The sequence below is a fragment of the Falco biarmicus genome, chromosome 19 (assembly GCF_023638135.1).
Source record: "Falco biarmicus isolate bFalBia1 chromosome 19, bFalBia1.pri, whole genome shotgun sequence".
NCBI lineage: Eukaryota > Metazoa > Chordata > Aves > Falconiformes > Falconidae > Falco > Falco biarmicus.
Window position 1 is genome coordinate 366,069 of NC_079306.1, and position 18,005 is coordinate 384,073.

The 18,005-nt window shown below is 64.9% G+C and overlaps 4 protein-coding genes across 14 annotated transcripts; 2 read left to right on the plus strand and 2 right to left on the minus strand.

Moving 5' to 3' along the window:
• Window positions 1–148: 148 nt before the first annotated feature.
• COPZ1 (COPI coat complex subunit zeta 1) lies at window positions 149–3,324 on the minus strand. 2 transcript variants are annotated; one of them, XM_056322483.1, is made up of 9 exons: window positions 3,134–3,324; window positions 2,119–2,187; window positions 1,719–1,805; window positions 1,517–1,603; window positions 1,151–1,206; window positions 790–867; window positions 640–691; window positions 488–526; window positions 149–240 (listed from the first exon to the last, which is right to left on the minus strand). In XM_056322483.1, exons 1-9 carry the CDS (start codon window positions 3,149–3,151, stop codon window positions 193–195), a joined length of 534 nt encoding a protein of 177 aa, XP_056178458.1. In that variant the 5' UTR covers window positions 3,152–3,324; the 3' UTR covers window positions 149–192. The 2 variants fall into 2 exon arrangements, with proteins under 2 accessions (XP_056178458.1, XP_056178457.1); XM_056322482.1 differs by lacking the exon at window positions 3,134–3,324 and having other exon boundaries at window positions 2,119–2,223.
• A 2,462-nt stretch (window positions 3,325–5,786) lies between these two features.
• Window positions 5,787–7,533, plus strand: NFE2 (nuclear factor, erythroid 2). Its single transcript, XM_056322567.1, has 4 exons — window positions 5,787–5,801; window positions 6,141–6,257; window positions 6,624–6,674; window positions 6,739–7,533. The coding sequence occupies exons 1-4, from the start codon at window positions 5,787–5,789 to the stop codon at window positions 7,264–7,266; spliced, it is 711 nt and encodes a 236-aa protein (XP_056178542.1). The 3' UTR covers window positions 7,267–7,533.
• A 627-nt stretch (window positions 7,534–8,160) lies between these two features.
• HNRNPA1 (heterogeneous nuclear ribonucleoprotein A1) lies at window positions 8,161–14,067 on the minus strand. 7 transcript variants are annotated; one of them, XR_008819046.1, is made up of 12 exons: window positions 13,908–14,066; window positions 12,285–12,401; window positions 11,906–12,052; window positions 11,566–11,776; window positions 11,389–11,481; window positions 11,188–11,310; window positions 10,856–10,927; window positions 10,490–10,663; window positions 9,785–9,907; window positions 9,638–9,700; window positions 8,345–8,388; window positions 8,161–8,244 (listed from the first exon to the last, which is right to left on the minus strand). XR_008819046.1 is itself a non-coding variant. In XM_056322271.1 (12 exons), the coding sequence occupies exons 1-12, from the start codon at window positions 13,920–13,922 to the stop codon at window positions 8,180–8,182; spliced, it is 1,254 nt and encodes a 417-aa protein (XP_056178246.1). In that variant the 5' UTR covers window positions 13,923–14,067; the 3' UTR covers window positions 8,161–8,179. The 7 variants fall into 7 exon arrangements, 6 of the variants coding, with proteins under 6 accessions (XP_056178246.1, XP_056178242.1, XP_056178243.1 ...); XM_056322271.1 differs by having other exon boundaries at window positions 9,748–9,907; window positions 11,188–11,280; window positions 13,908–14,067; XM_056322267.1 differs by having other exon boundaries at window positions 8,161–8,388.
• Window positions 14,068–14,320: 253 nt separating this feature from the next.
• On the plus strand, window positions 14,321–18,005 carry CBX5 (chromobox 5). 4 transcript variants are annotated; one of them, XM_056322275.1, is made up of 5 exons: window positions 14,321–14,535; window positions 16,276–16,431; window positions 16,511–16,697; window positions 17,143–17,240; window positions 17,350–18,005. In XM_056322275.1, exons 2-5 carry the CDS (start codon window positions 16,295–16,297, stop codon window positions 17,498–17,500), a joined length of 573 nt encoding a protein of 190 aa, XP_056178250.1. In that variant the 5' UTR covers window positions 14,321–14,535; window positions 16,276–16,294; the 3' UTR covers window positions 17,501–18,005. The 4 variants fall into 4 exon arrangements, with proteins under 4 accessions (XP_056178250.1, XP_056178248.1, XP_056178247.1 ...); XM_056322273.1 differs by having other exon boundaries at window positions 14,322–14,530; XM_056322272.1 differs by having other exon boundaries at window positions 14,324–14,521.

Here is an 18,005-nt window from a genome sequence, read left to right on the forward strand (position 1 = left end):
GCCCGTGCCCCTACCCCTCCTCAGGCAGGCAAGAGACACCCCCTCACTGAGGGGGGACACCAGACCCCCCCATTCCACCAGGACCTGGAGCCCCCACCCCCAACACAGACTGGGGTGGCGCAGGGAGAGACGAGGCGGCAGACAGGAGTTACTGGGGGGAAATGGCATGTTGGGGGACCACGGGGGGCCACGCTAGCGCAGCAGCGACCACTTGATCTGCTCCTTTGCTGACTGCAGCACCTGTGGAGGAGGGTGGCAGCATCGAGTGTGGGGCACCCATGGGTGCTGGCGGGGCCCAGCAGCACCCATAGGTACCAGGGTAGGGAGAGGGGATGTGGGGAGCTGTCCTGGGAAGGGGGGAGTCACTGGGATGTTGGGGAGGGGCCAGGGGCATCCAGGTGGCTCTTGAGGACTAGGCAGCTGCCCTGGTTGGGGGGCTTAGAGGTGGGAGGGGGGCACTGCCAGCCCTGGAGGGGTCAGGTCCTACCTGTGACACCGTCTGCTCCGTGAGGGGCACGTCCTCACCCTGCAACACATAGAGGTGGGTGACCAGGGCAGGAGTGGGGCACCTACTGCCCCCTCATCATCTCCCCGTTCCTCACTGTGCACCCCCACCCAGCCTCCGTGTGCCCCCCGTACCCGCACAGCCACGCGATGTACCACTTGCTGGGGGTCACTCTCCAGGACAACGCTGGTGGGGGAAACAGAGACCTGTTAGCACCCAGCACCCCTTCCCCAGGGTCCCTGGAGGGGACAACAGACCCTAGCAGGGAGCACACAGACACTCACCCGCCATCCACGATCTCGTCCACGGCCAGGAAGAGCCCCTCCATGTTCTCCAGCAGTGCTCGCTTCTCCACGTTCTTCCTGGGGGGGCTCTGCCTGCTCAGCACCCAGAGCCACCCCCCACCCCCCCCAGGCACCCAGGACCCCCTGAAGTGCCTGCTGGGCCTCCCCAGGATGTCCCTGCTGCGTCCCCCCGACCCATACCGGAGCCCACTAGAGCTCCCTGGGGCCATGGGTGCCTCTCCAGAAATATGGGTCCCCCCCAGAAATATGGGTCCCCCCCAGGACACCGTATACCAGCCCCTAGGACCATGGGTGCCCCTCAGGAACCCCCGGGTGCCCCCCCACCCCGTACCCATCGTACCGCAGCATCTGGCTGAGTGAGTCGAAGAGGCAGTTGAGGACAGCCGTGAGCATCAGCTGGGGGACAGTGGGGTCACATGGTGGCACTGCCTGACGGGCACCTTGAGGTGGCCCCTCACACCTGATGCCACCTTCTGTGTCCCCTCCCTGCCCCAGGACCTTTCTGGGTGTACCTGGTACAGCCCCCACCCTCCCATCCTGTTACTCCTCCATGTCACACACACCCTGCCACCCCAGTGTCCCTGACCCACCACCTCTGGGTGTGTGTCCTCTGCCACCCCTGGGTGCCCCCCCCCCAGCATCCCTGGGTGCCCCCCCCAGCATCCCTGGGTGCCCCCCCCCAGCATCCCTGGGTGCCCCCATCCACCTCGTTCTCATGGGAGCTGCCGATGACGTAGAAGTAGAGGTCGATGCTGCTCTTGTAGACCACAGTGAGCCCCTCGAGCAGCGCGATCTCACCTGTGGGCACAGCCTGGCGTCACCCCTGCAGGCCCCCCCTGCACAGCCCTGCTGTCCACATGGGGCTGGCAGCCCCCCGCAGGGGACACACATCTCCATCCCGAAAACACGCACTGGTCGGTGCGGTGGGTCTTGTTGAAGATGTTCTTTTCAAAGGCTTTCTGCTCCTTGGCACTGGGGTACGTGTCATCGTAGTACTGCAAGGACAGCAGTGCATGGGGACCTGGGCCACCCACCCCAGCCCCAAGGAGCCCCCACAACCTGCTGTAGGCCACCAACCCTGTCCCCATGCCCCTGTCCCTGCCCTGTGCCACCAAACGTCCCCCCGTCCATGCCATGTGACACCCCAACAGCCTCCATGTCCCTGCCCTGTATTGCATCCCAGCCCTCCCAGTGCCACCAAGTGTCCCCACACTGGTGCCCCCCGTCCCCATGTCTCCCTGGGTGGCATCCCCACACTGCCCCCATCCCCACAGTCCACATGTCACCATCACCCCCTCGGCCCCTCACCTTGGCGAAGAGCCGGTCACCATCATTGTCCAGGATGATGACGGCTTTGACGGTGTAGAGGGACGGCTCCTGCGGGGACACAGCCTCCATCATCTCGCTGCCACCCCGTTCCCAGGGACATGGACACCCCCAGCCCAGCAGGGGGAACACCTGTGGCACCACAACACCCCCCTTGTCCAAACACTGCCTCGATGGCACTAAGGACATTGGGAAAAAGTGTGCCCAGCACCCCTGTCCCGGTCAGGGGGTCCTGGGCGGTGGCTGCTGCAAGGCCAGGCTGGGGAGTCCCTGCCCCCACCTCTGTCCCCATCCCTGTCCCTGTGTCCCTGTCGATCCGGGTGCTCCCAAGCTCCCGGGACCAAGTTCTGTGATGCACTGACTGCCTGTAGCCACAGCCGGAGTGTAGGACAGAACCTCGCCCCGGGCGCTGCTAGGCCACAACCGGCCACCACCGATGGCCACCAAAGCCACCACCAATGGTCGCCACCAGCCACCACCGATGACCACTGACAGCCACCCCCAGTGGCCACGGCCAGCCCCAGCAGGTCCCCGTGGGGTTCGTTACCCCGGTGCCACCCTGCGAGTTGTCACCCCCGAGGCAGGACAAGGCCACCACGGGGGCGGGGGGTGTGTGTGCACTGCCACGCCCACGGGCGGGGAGGAGCCCCCCACTTAGTCCCCAGTTACTGCATGGCGCCCCCCACTGACCCTCTGACTGCCCCCCCCCATTCACCCCCCCCATTTACCCCTGTGTCCCCCCCCTTCACCCCCCCCCCATTTACCCCTGTGTCCCCCCCACTCACCCCCCCACGTACCGCACTGGCCCCTCCGATTCACCCACTGCCCCCCCCACTGGCACCCACACTTACCCGGTGCTCCCCGGCCCCCCCCCTTACCCATCATTGCCCGCCCCGGCCACGGCCCCGCCCGCCCCCTGGCCGCGGCTCTGGCCCCCGCCCCCGGCCCCGGCCCCGGCCCCGGCCCCGGCCCCGGCCCCGGCCCCGGCGCCCCGTACCAGGATCAGCGCCTCCATTTTGCGCTCGCCGCTGCCGACGTGGAGCCGGAAGAGGGGCCGCCGTTCATTGGCTGCTTGGCTGCCAATCACGCTGCCGGGCACCGCCTCTCCGGCCTGACTGGACGAGCCTGGGCCGGATCAGACCAATCGTTGAGCGGCTGCGGGCGGAGGGCGGACTGGTCTTTCCCGCCCTTCCCGAGGCGGTCGCTGATTAGAGACACATACCGTCCGTCACTGCCACGCCGCACTCCCGGAAGCCGAGGGGGCGGGGCAGTTCCCATGGTGACAAGGGAAGCGCTGACGTCACCCCTTTGCCGGGCTCATCCCGTGATTGGTCGGTTTGCCAGACACGTGGCCGGAAGTCCATGGCCACACCCCTAATAGGGTCACGAGCCCCTAATGGGCGGGATGACTTGTGACCTTTGGCCTCTCTGGGGTCGGGAAGGGACACGGGGGGGACATGAGTGGACGGGGGGGGACGACACGGGGGGGACACAGAAGGACCGAGGGGGGACATGGGGGATGTGAGTAGGACACTGGGAACACGCGCGAGGGGCACAGGGGACAGAGGGGCTGGGGGCCATGGGATCGCAGGGAGGCCAGGCGAGGGGCAGGAGCTGTGGGGGGGAGGGCACGGGGGCCACCCGGATGCACTGGATCCCGTCGATAGCGATGCCGGGGGGGGGGGGGGGGTGTGCCCTGCCTCCCCACCTCGTCCCCAGTGTGGCCTCCCCTTTATCCCCCACAGCCCCTCCGTGTCTCCAGTGTGTCCCCCTGTGTCCCCCCGCCACACACACCCCGTGCCCCACCCCGGGACACCGCAGGCGGGTTCCTGTCACTGCCCCCACTCCCTGCTCCCCTGGACCCAGTTGTGTCCCCATCCCTGTCCCTGTGTCCCCTTGTACTTGTCAAGCCATACATGTCCCTCCTTTTGTGTCCCCAAGTCTCCAACCCCGTGCCTCTCATCCTGCCCCCAAGTCCCCTGTCCTTCTCCCCCCCCCCTCTACTTCCCTCCCGGGTTCCTGTCCCCCCCCCTCTTTGTCCCCAGTGTCCCTAGGGCGGGCACCCACGTGCGGCTGCGCTGGGGGCTGGCACTGCCACGGACTGGCCTGTGTCCCTGCGTCCCCACGTCGCATTTCCGTGTCCCACGGCCCTGCCCTGAGCACAGGGCACCAGGTGGGTCCTGCCACGGGGGGCACATGCGCGTGCAATGGGGGTGGGAGGCAGGGATGAGGCACGTGTTGGCATGTGCCCAGGGATTGGGGTATTGGTGCACACATGTTGTACAGGGAGGGAGTACATGTGTGCCTGTGTGTTGGGGGGTGTGTGTGTGTTACACATGAGCCCAGGGGTGTTGGTGCACACATGTGCCCAAGGGTCATGGTATCAGTGCACAAGTGTGTTTGGGGGGGGGTGCACACACGTGCCAGGGCACCAGAGAAAGCTTGTGCCCACATGTTGTATGTTTGTGCATGTGCTGATGCATGTGTGTGCGCAGGAACTGGGGTATCGGTGCATGTGTGTTGCATGGGATGGGCCATGTGTCAGTGTGTTCATGCTTGTGTTGGTAGCCGTGCGTGCCCAGGGGTCGGGGTGCTGGTGCCTGTGGGTGCTTGGCTATCAGCACACATATGTTCCCAGGGCCTGGGGTGTTGGTGCACACACATGCACTGAGCGGTATTAGTGCATGCCAGGAACTGCTGCATATGTGTTCAAGGAGAGAGCAGGCATGTGCCACTGCATGTAGGTGCTGTGTGTTGGTGCTTGTGCACGTGTGCCCAGGGATTGGGGTATCAGCACACACATGCCCACAGAGGGAGCCAGGGCACCAGAGCACACAGATGCCCGTGTGTTGGTGTGCCAGTGCCATGTGCCTGAGGACCACAGGATCGGTGCGTGTGTCCGGGAGGGAGCTCACCTGCGCTTGGGCAGGAGTGTGCTCAGGGGTCGGGGTGCTGGTGCTCACATGTGCCCAGGTGTGTGTGCAGGTGCAAGCAGGGTGCAGGGCAGGCAGGGTGCAGGCAGGGCGCAGGCAGATGGAGGCAGGGAGCAGGGTAGGCAGGGCACAGGCATGGTGCGGGGCAGGCAGGGAGCAGGGCAGGCAGGAGACAGGCAGATGCAGGCAGGGTGCAGGCAGATGTGGGCAGGGTGCCAAGCTCCTGTGGGGTGCTGGCACCCAGCCCCAGCCGGAAACAGCCCCAACGGCTGCGGCAAGGAGGGGGGGTAGGGGGTGAGGGGGGCACCCTCACCCAACCCCTGCCTCCAGGGCCCTGCAATGTCATTGCGGGGAGCCCTGGGCGCTGTGTTAAGGGTGATGGGGGGGTGACATGGGGTGGGTGACAGCCAGCTGCCCACAGGGGGGACACACACATCCGTTGGTCCTTGTGCAACGTCCTAGCGTTGGGCAACGGGGTGGCGCAAGGTGGGTGGTGCCCGGGAGGGGGGCCCATGGGTTGGGGACATTCCCCCCCAATGTGGGGGACTCCCCACGCCCCACCCTGTCCCCCGCTGCACCCCGAAAGCAGAACTGGGAGCCGGAAGGGACCCGGGTGCCCTGCGACAGGGATGATGGGGCAGTGGGTCCCCCCCCCTCCCCGGTGATAACCCGTTATCTGGGGTGGCAGGAGGCAGCGGCGACTGCTGCGGCTCCGGCATGGGGGACCCCGAGGTGAGCCGGGGGGGGGGGGGGGGGGGGGCGGGGGGCGGGGAGCTGGGGCAGGGGAAGGGACCTGGCGTTCTGGGCGGGGGGGTGGTGTGTGCCTTGGTGGTCACAGGGAGGGGGTGGTCACAGGGGGCTGAAGGTGTCTGGGGGGTCCATGGGGAGCCTGAGGGCGTCTCGGGGGATGGGGGGTGTCTGGGGATGGTCGCGGCGGCTACCGGGACTCGAAGGGGGGGTGATGGGGCTCCAGGATCCCGGGGATGGGGGGTGGGGGGGTGTGGGGGGGACGGGGCGGGGCCAGCGCCCGCCCGCAGCCAATCAGCGCCAGCAAGGGCCCGTGTCCCGTAGGCGCTGGCGGCGCTCGGGGAAGCGGGTGGGCGGGGCCTGTCCCTGGCCCCGCCCCCGCCCGGCCCGGCCGAGGTGGAGCTCACGTGGCAGGAGATCCTCTCCCTCAGCGAGCTCCAGGTGCGCGCGCCGCCCCGCCCCCTCCCCGGGACCCCTGTCCAGCCCGAGGGCCGCTCCCACCGCGCCCACGGAGAAACCCCCCATGGTACCCACCTTCCCCTGGGAGACCCCCCCCCCCCATAGCACCCAGCTCCCCCAGACCCCATCCCACTGCAGCCCCCTTCCTCAGGAGACCCCCATTGTACCCCCCCCATGGCATCCACCTTCCCCTGGGAGACCCCTGCTGCAAGCCCCCCTACTGCACCCACTTCCCTGGGAGACCCTCCCTCCATGGCACCCACCTCCTCCTGGGAGACCCCCATTGTACGCCCCACCCCCATCCCTCCACCCACCGCCCCCCATCACGCCCTCCCTCTCCCCCCACAGGGCCTGGACATGGTGGCAGACACCCCCATCGACCCCTCCCCCTTCTGCTCGGTCCCACCCCCGTCCCCTTACACCCCCCTCCCACCCCCACCTCCCCACGCCCTCCCCCCGCCCCCCCTTCGCACCCCCATTCCCCCCGCCTTTCCCCACCCCACCCCTACCGACATCGTTCCCGGCCGAGCCGCCTGCCCACCCAGCCGCTCGCCGGGATGCCCGGCGGGCCTCAGCCCTGGCACTGCCCATCGGCCCCGAGGCCATTGTCAACCTGCCCGTGGAGGACTTCAACGCGCTGCTGGGGCGGGCACGGCTGTCGGGGCCGGAGCTGGCGCTGGCGCGGGACATCCGCCGCCGCGGCAAGAACAAGGTGGCGGCGCAGAAGTGCCGCCGGCGGAAGCTGGAGGCCATCGCACAGCTGCAGGCTGAGCTGGGCAGCCTGGGCCAGGAGCGGGAGCGGCTACTGCGGGTGCGGGGGCAGGCGGAGCGGGCGCTGGGGGCCCTGCGCCGCGACCTGGCCCACGTCTCAGCCCAGGTGCTGGGGGCGCTGAGGGATGGCGCCGGCAACCCGCTGCCCCCCGAGTGCTTTGGGCTGCGCCTGGCGCCCGACGGGGAGCTCAGCCTGGAGAGCCCCGGGCTGGGGGAGTGAGGCGGGGTCCTGTATCCAACAGGGAGCGAGGGGGGCTTGGGTGCCATCCTGCACACACCCTCCCCCCCGCCTCCACGAGCCCAGGGGGACCCTTCGGTTCTCCCACAGCCCCACCGAGCCCAAGGATGCACCCAGGGTCCTACACCCACCCACCCACCCACCCCCCGTCCCAGGGGGCATCCCTATTGCCTCCCAGGGCACTCGGCCTCCCCAGCTGCAGGTGACACCCCTGTAGAGGCAATAAACCGTTTGAGGAGGGGCCAGCCACCGTGTTGCCTGTGTCACTCATTACCTCCTGCCCCAGCGCCCTGGGGTGACACCTTACTGCCACCTCCCCTCCTTGTCCATCCGCCCAAGGCAAGGAGGTGTCCCCGCATCACCTCCCTTGACCCAAATGAGGCATCCCCATTACTCCATTCTGCCCTGGGGTGCCATGTACCCATCAGCCCCATGCCACCTCCTGTCCCTGTCACTGCAGGGTGACATGTGGCTCTCACCTTCCCTGTGGTGCCCCAGTCCTGGTGTCCCCAAGACCATATTCCCCCAGACCCGAGGTGCCCCAGCAGTCACCTCCCCAGTGCCACCCTCTCCCCAAACACTCCATCCCCTCCACCTTTGTCCCCTCAGTCTCCATCACTTACTTCCCCATGCTTGTCCCTATTACTATTCCCTATCCCTATCCTGTCGTCGTCATCCCTTCCCTATCACTGTCCCCTGACACCATCCTGTCCCCTCCATCTCTTCCCCACTCGTCCGCTCCACCTCCATCCCCTTCCCACCTGTCGCCTCTGTCTCCATCTCTTCCCCATCGCTGTCCCCTCTATCCCCATCCCTGTCCCGTCCCAGTTCCATACTGTCCTCCAACCCTATCCCACCCCACAGGACAGGACACACTTACAAAAATACCCTTTTTTTATTTACAAGGTCCCTGACCTGTGGCAGTGACACCTCCCAGGTGGTAACAGGCTTCCACAGGTGCTGCAAGGAAGGGGAAAGCCATGAGGGGGGGCAGCCCTGGCCCCAGAACTGTCATATGTGTCCCCTCACACCCCCCGTTGTGTGTGTGTATCCTGCTCACCTCTGCCAGTGGCCCGCAGGCTCCTCTCCCTTTGCCGGCAGCTCCTACAAAAGTGAAGGCAGGCATTAGTGACCTGGCAGGGGGCCTGGGAGGGGACAGGGACATGGGGACACACACACACACAGAAGCTGCTCTTACCTACAGCGTCCCTGCCCTGCGCTCTGCGGTGCTGCGAGGGGGGAGAGCTTGGGGGAGCCAACGCCAAGGGGACACCCCAGGGACAAGGAGGGGGCAGCCGAGCCTGAAATGGGGGGTTACGGGGCCCATGAAGGGCAAAAATGGGGCTGGGGGTACGTGTGTGGGGAGGTGGTGGTGGGAGGGAAGAGCCTGAGCTAGACTGTGCTGGGCATGGAGTGGGCAGGGACAGGCTGTGCCCCACAGCAGCTGACACCAGAGTGGCGTAGAGGTGAGAAATGTAAATATATGTATATAAAAAAAATAATTAAAAAAAAAAAAAAGACACATTTATTTAGCGTCATGTTGTGTTACAGTTAGCGATCGACAGCACGGGCGCGCAAATAAAACCGAGGCTCCCGGGAGGCCTCGTCGGAATGCTTCCACGGCACAGAAAACTAAAATAACCTGTTGTACAATTAGTCACAAACACAGTCCTGTTTCGCAAAGGAGACTTCTGTCTAACACACGTCTTCATGGAGCAGCCACCCCCCGCCACAGCTGTGAGTGGGCGAGTTCACAACTGGTGTAACCTGCAGCTTCCCTGTCCCTTCTCTGGCTCGCCTCTCCCGCTAAGCTTTGTTTCCTGTTGAATAATATGGAATAAAGTTAATCTAAACAGCCCCGCTCCAGCTGCCACTTCGAGGGTGTTGGGCAGCTTTTTTTTTTTTATCTTAATCTTTCTTAAAAATTTCTCTAAAGTTTCTCTTCTACAAATTTCTCTTGATTCCCTCCTGGACATTTTTTCTTTTTAAATTTCTCCTCTCCCAAAATTTCTCCTCCCCAGATTTGTTCTCTCCCTCTCCCAAAACTTGTTCTGTCAAATTTGCTCCCTCTCTTCAATTCTCTCCCTCTCTCAAAACATCTCTAAATTCTCTCCCTCTCAAAACGTCTCTAAATTCTCTCCCTCTCAAAAATTTCTCTAAGATTTCCTCCCTCTCAAGATTTCTCTAAAATTTTATCCCTCCCTCTCATGGTTTCTCTAAAATCTCCTCCCTCTCTCAAAAGGTCCCCCCTCTCTCAAAAGGTCTTGCCCTTTTTTTTTTTTTGAAATTTCTCTGCTAAACTTCATCAGCTGCTGCCAGAACAGCTTGCCTGCTTCATGGCGGACGCCCTTACCTGGGTGTTAAAACCTCCTGCCGCCACCATAGCTGCCGCCGCCGCTCGAGCTGCCGTAGCCGCCTGCGAGAGGGGAGGGTTAGAGAACATTCCAGCAGGGCACTAAGCACCTTCGGGGGCTGCACACAACCCCCCTCGGGGACTTACCGCCACCATATGGCCCCGAGCTCCTGCCCCCGAAGTTGCCCCCCTTCATGGGGCCAAAATTGGATGACTGGTTGTTGTAACTGCCAAAATCGTTGTAGTTCCCCCCACCGCCGAAGTTGCTGCCTGGTGGGGGGGGAGAGAGAGAGGCAGGGTCAGTGCAGGGAAGGTGGCAGCAGCAGGGGGGGTGCAGGCGGTGAGTGTCTGAAGGGGTTAATGGGGAGCCCAGAGGCATCCAATGGCTGGGGGGCGCTTTAATGGGGAGCCCAGAAGCAAGAGGGGGTTTAAAAGGCAGCCTGGAAGCATTTAGGAGCTTGGGGGTTTTAGTGGACAGCCTAGAGGTAACCCATAGTTATAGGGGTTTAACAGGGAGCCCAGAAGCACCCAGGAGCCTTGGGGTGATTCAAGAGGGAACCTGGGGGTCCCCAAGTTGTGGGGTATTTAATGGGGAGGCAGGGGGCACCCCACAGCCAGAGAAAGGATTTAACAAGGAGCCTGGAGGCCGGGGAGGGGCTAACTGGGAGCCCAGAGGCACCCAAGGGTGCAGGGGGGGTTTAATTGGGAGTCTGTATGCACCCCACTGTCAAGAGTGGGGTTTAGCAGGGAGCCCAAAGGCACTGGGAGCCCAGAGGCTGAGGAGCGGGGGTTAACTGGGAGCCCAGAGGCACCCCACGGCCAAGAGGGGATTTCAGGGGCCAGGGATCTCACCTGTGCCTGCTTCAGAAAGGCCATTCCGCACGGCAAGCGCGGGTCCCCGGGCAGGACGCCGTCCTCCGCTGCCGCCGCCAAAGCCCCCCCCGCCGTTATTATAGCCATCATAGGTGCTGCTACCGCCGTAGCCCCGGTTGCCGCCGGAATAGCCGGGGCCGCTGCCGCCGTAACCTGGGGGAGAGGAAGGAGGGCGCTGAGCTCCAAGGGCCGCCCCGGCGGGCGCGTGGGGGCCAGGCTCCGGGTTCGGCAGGGCGGTGGGCTGCGTCCGCTGTCTGGGCCGGGCCACGGGGCCGGCTGGCGTCCTCGGCGAGCGGCTGGGCGCGTTGGCCGCTGCCCGTCGGAGAAATCCCGCTCTGGCCTTACCGTCATTGCCAAATCCATTATAGCCGTCTCCGCCGCCGCCATAACCGCCACCGCGGCTGCCACCAAACCCACCTGAAAAGAACAAACCGTTGTGGTTCAATCCGTCCACGCGGGGCCGGGCGGTTTAGAGCTGCCGGAGAGAAAAGTTCGGGGTGCCGAAATCCCGGCGTGGAGGGAGGAGGAGCGGTGCTCTGGCTGGGCCGAGGGGGGCCGGGAGCCGGAGCGGTGGCAGCCGGAGCGGCGGCGGCGTTTGGGCTAGGTTTTGAGCTGCGTCTCGAGCCGGCGGCGTCCCTTGGGGCTGGCAGCCGGACGGGTCCCGCTGAACCACTTACCACGGCCGCCGAAGTTGCCACCGCGACTGAAGTTGTCGTTACCGCCGAATCCACCTCCGCGGCCGCCGCCGAAATTCCCAGAACCGCTGCGGCCTAGGAGAGGGGGCGGAGGGGGGGGACAGCCTTTAGGAACAGCACAGGCAGCGAGGTCTAGCGGCAGCTTGGGGCAGGTGGGAGCTGGGGGCTGAGCCGCGTGCTCACCTCTCTGGCTGGCTGAGGCGCTGGCCATCTCCTGCTTCGAGAGGGCTTTCCTCACCTCGCAGTTGTGCCCGTTCACAGTGTGGTATTTCTGAACTGCAGGGAGGGAGTGGGGCGAGATTCAGGGGATGAGGGCACAAAGCCAGATGCCCCCCTCTTTTCTGCATACACTGGACTTACTGACTATCTTGTCGACGGAGTCATGGTCATCAAAGGTGACGAAGGCGAAGCCCCTCTTCTTGCCGCTGCCGCGATCCGTCATGATCTCTATGACTTCAATTTTGCCATATTGGCCAAAATAGTCTCTCAAGTGATGCTCCTCCGTGTCCTCCTTGATGCCGCCCACAAAGATCTTCTTGACTGTGAGGTGGGCCCCGGGCCGCTGGGAATCCTGCAGGAATACGGCAGCATGGGCTTGGGGGTCACAGGAGCCCCCCATCCGCCCCCCAAACGGGTCCTGGACTCTGCCAGCCCCATCCGGTGAGGTCTGAGCCCGCTGCCCCTCAGGGCTCCCCCCTACCTCTCTGGATACGGCCCTCTTTGGTTCAACAACTCTGCCGTCCACTTTGTGTGGCCGGGCATTCATGGCAGCGTCCACTTCTTCCACGGAGGAGTATGTGACGAAGCCAAAGCCTCGTGAACGTTTGGTGTTTGGGTCCCTCATCACCTGGGAGGACAGAGACACGTCAGGCTGCAGCACGGAGCCCCCACAGGCGGCAGCAGCTCCCTCTCTGTGGGGGTGCTGCTCTTTCTCCCTCAGCTCCTCCACGTCTTGATCCCTGCAGCCACTCTCCTTGGTACGCAGATACACCTCAAACCCCACCAGTGCAGGTCACCAACAGCTGGTGCCTGTCACCCCCTCAACAGAAATGCTGGGGGCAGAGAGGTGGGGGCCTTACCACGCAGTCGGTCAGGGTGCCCCATTGCTCAAAGTGGCTGCGGAGGCTCTCGTCTGTGGTTTCAAAGCTGAGGCCGCCGATGAAGAGCTTGCGGAGCTGCTCAGGCTCCTTTGGAGACTGCAGGAAGGGGGTGACAGAGGCAGTGAGGGGGGCTTGACACCCCAAAATGCCCCCCAGCTAGAGACAATCTGCCACCCCCAAACCTCCTACACGGGATCCATTTGCATTCTCCCAGCTCCAGGGAGATGCCGACACTCCAAAATTCCCACCCCCCTGGGACTGCCTTGCACCCCTGCAGCTCTACGGAGACCCCATCACCCCCAGCCCCACCTCACTGGACCCACTGCACTCCATCACATCTGTCCTGAGCCCAAAACCCCCTCTGTGGGGCCTCCTCGCATTCCTAGAGCCCCAGGGGGCTGTCCCATCCCCTGCCCCCTCCCCTCAACTACCCCTGCCCCCTCCCACCCTAGAAAGACCCCTATACCCCCAGCCCCCACCTATGGAGCTTACCCAGCCCTCCTGAGACCTCCAGTACTAACCTGTGGGACTGCACCAGCCCCAGGGAGACCCTAGGGACCCCAGCCTACATTTATGGGGCTGACCAGGCCCTGTGAGCCCCCAGCCCCAATTTGTGGGGCTGCTATTTCCTTCAAGGGCTTGAGACCCTCAGTGCCATCCTGTGGGGCTGCCCAGACCCCATGCCAGCCCTCATCTATGGGGCTGCCCAGGACTCAAGGAGGCCCTAAATCTCCCAGGCCCCAACTGTGGGGCCATGTAGGACCCCTGAGCCCCCAGCCCCCATCTGTAGTGTCACTGAGGACCTAAGAAGATCCTGAGCCCCCATTTTTCCCCCCACCCCCTGAGCCCCATCTGTGGTGCCACCTCGGCTCCTGAGGTCCCCCAGCCCCTCCAGCCCCCATTTTCGCTCCTCCCAGCCCCCATCTGTGGAGCTGCTTTGTCTCCCAGCTCCACCTGTGGGGCTCTGCAGGATTTAAAAGACCCAGGAGCACCCCGCAGCCCACATTTTTGCCCCCCCTCCACCCCAGCCGCGTCTGTGGAGCCACTCGGGCTCCCGAGTCCTCCTCAGCTCCACCTCAGGAGGCTCGGGGGTCCTTTGAGTCCTGGACAGCCCCTTAGCCCCATTTTTGTCCCCCCTCCCCCAGCCCCCATCTGTGGGGCCGACCTGGCGCCGCAAGCCCCCTGAGGCCCACGAGCCCCCATCCACCCATGGGGTCTCGCGGTGGCGGTGTGTGCGCGCACCCCCCACCCCCCCGCCGGGCCGCCCTGCGCATGCGCGAAAGCAACGCGGCCGCCATCGCCCACCCGAGCACAAAGGCGTGCACGTGGCCCGGCGCGCGCGGGGAGGCTTGGCGGGAGGGGAAAGGGGGGGGGGGGGGGGGGGGGGGGAAGCGGGCGCGCCGGGCTGCGCATGCGCCGCGGGGGCCACCCCGGTGTCGCTGGAACCCAGCGCGCCTGCGCAGAGGGCAGCGGGCGGGAGGCCCGCGCAGGCGCAGTGCGCTCGGGCCGGGCGGCGGCGAGCGGGGCGGCGGGGGCGGGAAGGCCGCGGCGGGCGCTGGGGGCCGACGGCGGGGCCCGGCGAGGTGGCGGAGCGGCGCTTACCTCGGACTTGGCCATGGCGGCGGCGCGGGGCTGGGCGGGCTGGGCGGCGGGCGGCTCAGCGCGCGATGCTCCCTCTGCGAGGCGCCGACACAGAAAGGGGCCGAGCGACGCGAGCGCCGCTGCCTCACTCCGCCGCCCCCGCCGTCCGCCCGCCCCCCGGCTGCTCCCATTGGGCGGCACCGCCCGCGACGCGCCCCCGCGACGCCTCCCATTGGGCGGCGGGCCCGAGCGGTGCGGCCTCATTGGCAGCGCTTGGCCGCTCCGCCCGCGTTGCCGCCGCCGGTTGGCCAAAATGGGGAAGGTCCCGCCCCCGCGCCTCACGGATTGGGTGAGGCCGCCACGGCTCCGCCCCGTGCAGCTTTTCCCGCTCCGTCCCGGAGACTCCTCGGCGCTCCTCCGATTGGTTCCCTCTCTAGGGGTCCCGCCTTGTGCCTGCCTATTATTGGCTAGCACCGCGGCGCTGCCGTTCCGATTGGCGGGCGTGGCCGTCCCTCAGCGCTGCCCGGCGGCGGGCCAGGCGGCGGGCGGGCGCGGCGCGGCGGGCGGCAGCAGCAGGCCGCGGCGGCGAGTCCCGGCGGCGGCGAGGAAGGGCCGGTCGCCCGCCGGCGCCCGAGGTGGACCCGGTTCGGTGCATGCGCAACGCGGGGGGAAGGGGAGCGGGGAGAAGGGGGGGCGGCGGGGTGCCGGGAGGGAGGCGGGCGGACGCATGCGCAAAGTGGGACCAGCGGCGCCTGCGCGCTGCGGGCGGTTTTGGCGGGCGGAGCGTGGAGCGGCGGCGGCTCGGAGGGGCGGCTAGACCGCGGCGGACGGGCCCGCGCCAGAGCCGCTCCCCGCCCCAGGTAGCGGCGGCGGTCGGCGGATGAATGGGGGGCACGGTGGGGGCGGGCCCCGCCGGCAGGATGGACAGGCGCACCGGCCAATGGCGGCATCACGCTTGGCCAATGGTGACGGCGGAGGGGCGGGCCAGCGCCGGGAGTGACGGCCGGCCAGGCCAACAGCGGGGGAGGGGGAGGCGGGGCGGGGCGATGGGGAGCGGCGGCGCTCTCGGCCAATTGGCGAGCGGACTTGGCGGCGTCGCCGGCCAATGGGGAGAGGTGGCGCGCTGCTCGCCACGCCCCCGCGGCCCGGGCCCTTACGCAGCGCCGAACACCGGCACCGGGCCGGGTCCGCGCAGTGCTTGGGGGAGGGGAGGCCGTGCCGGCTCTTCCCTTCTTCCAGCCGGCTCTTTTCCGCCTCGAGTCCGAGCTTTTTGCCCTAAACCAGCACTTTTCGCCTCAAAACGGCGCTTTTCTTTTGTTCCTCGTCCCGCACGCGATTTTAGGGATGCGGTGGCCTGGGGCTCCCGCCCCGCCCATTTCACACCCAGAACTGCTCCTCGTACTCCCAAATCCATCCCTTTTACCCCTAAAATCCCCCTTTTACGCCCAAACCCTCGCCGGTGCATGTGACCGGTCTCGGCAGCAGACGTCGGGGGGAGCAGGGAGAGGTCCGGGGCGGGACACAGTGGGGTTCAGGGTCTGCTGGGGCTTTTTAGAGCTGAATTGAAAAAAAAAACCAAAACCAAACCACTAATCCCAGGGTTTCAAAAACCCGTATTTTGGCTGCCTGCCCTAAAAGCGGTTTTGGGGAGCTTCTGGCACTGGGGCTTTGTTGTTCCACAGCAAACTCACCCCAAAACGGCAGGGGGAGTGTAGGGTTGCGTGCCCCCCCCGCACCCCCTCGGAACTGGCTGTGGACCCCTGAAATAGGGCTGAGGTTTACATCGCTGTGTTGTACATTGGTGGGAACGAGGGCTTCTCCAACAACATGTCTCCCTGTGCCCAAATCCCCACATTTTGTAGGGGGTTTATTCCAAATTTCAGTTCCCTGTGCCTCAATAGCCAATTTTTAAGGGTTTAAACCCAAATTCATCTCCCAGTGCACAAATCCCCACTGGTTTTAGGGTTTTAATCCAAATTATGTTTCTCTGTGCCTAAATCTCTGCTGGTTTTAGGGCTTTTAACCCAAATTTCATTTCCTTGTGCCTAAATGGCCACTGCTTTTAGGGATTTTAACCCAAATTTCATTTTGCCATGCTTAAATACCCACTTTTTAGGGGTTTTAACCCAAATTTCATTTCACGGTGCCTAAATCCCTGCTAGTTCTAGGGGTGTTAACCCAAATTTAATTTCCCCATGCCTAAATCACCAGTTTTTTGGGATTTTAACCCAAATCTCATTGCCCTGTGACTACATCCCTGCCGCTTTTAGGGGTTGTAGCCGAAATTGCGTTGGGAGGTGCTGGTTCCTTCACCGCCATCTCTTGTTTTTAAGGGTGTTGGGGGACAGCGGGTGGCGGGGTCCCCTTAACACCCCTGTGTGTCCCCCAGGACCTGTGGGCACTGCGCTATGGGCAAGAGGAGCAAGCGGCCAGCCGACAGCTCATCCTCGGGAGATGAGGAAGAGTATGTGGTGGAGAAGGTGCTGGACCGGCGCGTGGTGAAGGGCCAGGCCGAGTACCTGCTCAAGTGGAAGGGCTTCTCCGAGTGAGTATTGCCAGGGACGGGGATGGGGATGATGATGATGATGATGATGATGGTGGTGGTGGTGGTCATCGGGTGACAGGGAACACAACACTTGGGAGCCGGAGAAGAACCTGGATTGCCCAGAGCTGATCTCGGAGTTTATGAGGAAGTATAAGAAGATGAAGGAGGGTGACGGGAACAAGCCACGGGAGAAGGCGGAGGGCGCCAAGAGGAAAGGAGGGCTGCCTGCCAGCGGGGAGGACGTCAAGGCCAAGAAGAAGAGGGAGGTGAGGGAGGGTCCCGCCACAGGGACGGGCACCGAGGGGTGGGGACGGGCACCCAGGGATGGGGACAGGCAACCAGCATCCCTATGATGGGGATGGCCACCCAGGGATGGAGACGGCCACTCAGGGATGTAGATGGGCACCTAACACCCCCATAACGGGAATGGGCACATGGGGATGAGAACAGGACCCCAGCCATGGGGACAGACCCCCAGTGCCACTGCAGTGGGGGTGGGTGCCCAGTGCCACCATGGTTGGGACGGACACCCAGCCATGGGGACAGGCACCCAGTGCCACCAAAAAGGGCCACCACCCCCCACTGGCACCAGCCTGGGTAGGGTGGCCCCAACCCTGTGACCTCCAGCCACTACAGACTGGGGCTGTACCCCCACAAGTGTACCCACACCACCTTATCCCCCCAAAATCCTTTTTTCCCCCAAATCTGCAGAGCAATGACATTGCCCGGGGCTTCGAGCGGGGGCTGGAGCCCGAGAAGATCATTGGTGCCACCGACTCCTGCGGGGACCTCATGTTTCTGATGAAGTGGTGAGGCCACCCAGCCTGTCCCCGTGGAGGGGGGGGGGGGTGTGTGTCACACCTTCTGTGTCCCCTCCAGGCCCCCCTGACCCCCCTGTTCATGTGCCCTCCCCCCCAGGAAGGACACGGACGAGGCTGACCTGGTGCTGGCGAAGGAGGCGAACCTCAAGTGTCCCCAAATTGTCATCGCTTTCTATGAGGAGCGGCTGACCTGGCACGCCTACCCCGAGGACACGGACAGCAAAGAGCGCGAGACCCCCAGGAGCTAAGGCGCCCCCCCCTACCTGTACATAGCCCCCCCCATCATCTCGTGTGTGTGTCCCCTGTCCCCAGGGATCACCTCACACCCCCCTACAGCCCCCCTGGGGACAGGGTTGGGGGCAGTCATGCCCTAAGGGGTGCGATGCTCACCCCCCACACCCCTCTTCTTTGGGGATGTTGGGGGGGGGAGGGATATGTCCCCCTGCATGCCCCCCCCCCCCCCCCCCCCCCGCACCCAACAAGGGTGTGGAGTGGCTTTGGGGGGCTCAGCCCGAGTTTTTTGCTGTTTTTTCTAAGGTGGGTGTTTTTAGTTGGGGCGCCCGCAGGTGTCCCTGTCCCGTCCTGTGGTCCCCCTGCGTGTCCCTGGACCGCGCTCCCCCCTCCCGGGTGCTCCTGGACTGCCCTGTGGCCCCCCTGGGGTGTCCCCGACCCATTCTGCGGCCCCCCCCCGGGGTGTCCCCAGCTTGTCCTGCAGCTCCCCTGTGTCTGCTTCCAATAAACGGTCACTTTTCA

Bases quoted from the DNA above. Each gene is read 5' to 3' on its own strand.
- CBX5 (XM_056322275.1), top strand. From the start codon at position 16,295: ATGGGCAAGAGGAGCAAGCGGCCAGCCGACAGCTCATCCTCGGGAGAT. The intron at 16,432-16,510 runs GTGAGTATTGCC...ATCGGGTGACAG, and splicing joins AAGTGGAAGGGCTTCTCCGA to GGAACACAACACTTGGGAGC. The intron at 16,698-17,142 runs GTGAGGGAGGGT...CCAAATCTGCAG, and splicing joins AGGCCAAGAAGAAGAGGGAG to AGCAATGACATTGCCCGGGG.
- NFE2 (XM_056322567.1), top strand. The intron at 6,258-6,623 runs GTGCGCGCGCCG...CTCCCCCCACAG, and splicing joins TCTCCCTCAGCGAGCTCCAG to GGCCTGGACATGGTGGCAGA. The intron at 6,675-6,738 runs GTCCCACCCCCG...TCCCCCCGCCCC, and splicing joins ACCCCTCCCCCTTCTGCTCG to CCCTTCGCACCCCCATTCCC.
- HNRNPA1 (XM_056322271.1), bottom strand. The intron at 11,482-11,565 runs GTAAGTCCAGTG...CCCTCCCTGCAG, and splicing joins CTCCGTCGACAAGATAGTCA to TTCAGAAATACCACACTGTG. The intron at 10,664-10,855 runs GTAAGGCCAGAG...CCTCTCCCCCAG, and splicing joins TAATGGATTTGGCAATGACG to GTTACGGCGGCAGCGGCCCC.
- COPZ1 (XM_056322482.1), bottom strand. From the start codon at position 2,211: ATGATGGAGGCTGTGTCCCCGCAGGAGCCGTCCCTCTACACCGTCAAA. The intron at 1,806-2,118 runs GTGAGGGGCCGA...CTGTCCTTGCAG, and splicing joins GTGACCGGCTCTTCGCCAAG to TACTACGATGACACGTACCC. The intron at 868-1,150 runs GTACGATGGGTA...GAGCCCCCCCAG, and splicing joins TCACTCAGCCAGATGCTGCG to GAAGAACGTGGAGAAGCGAG.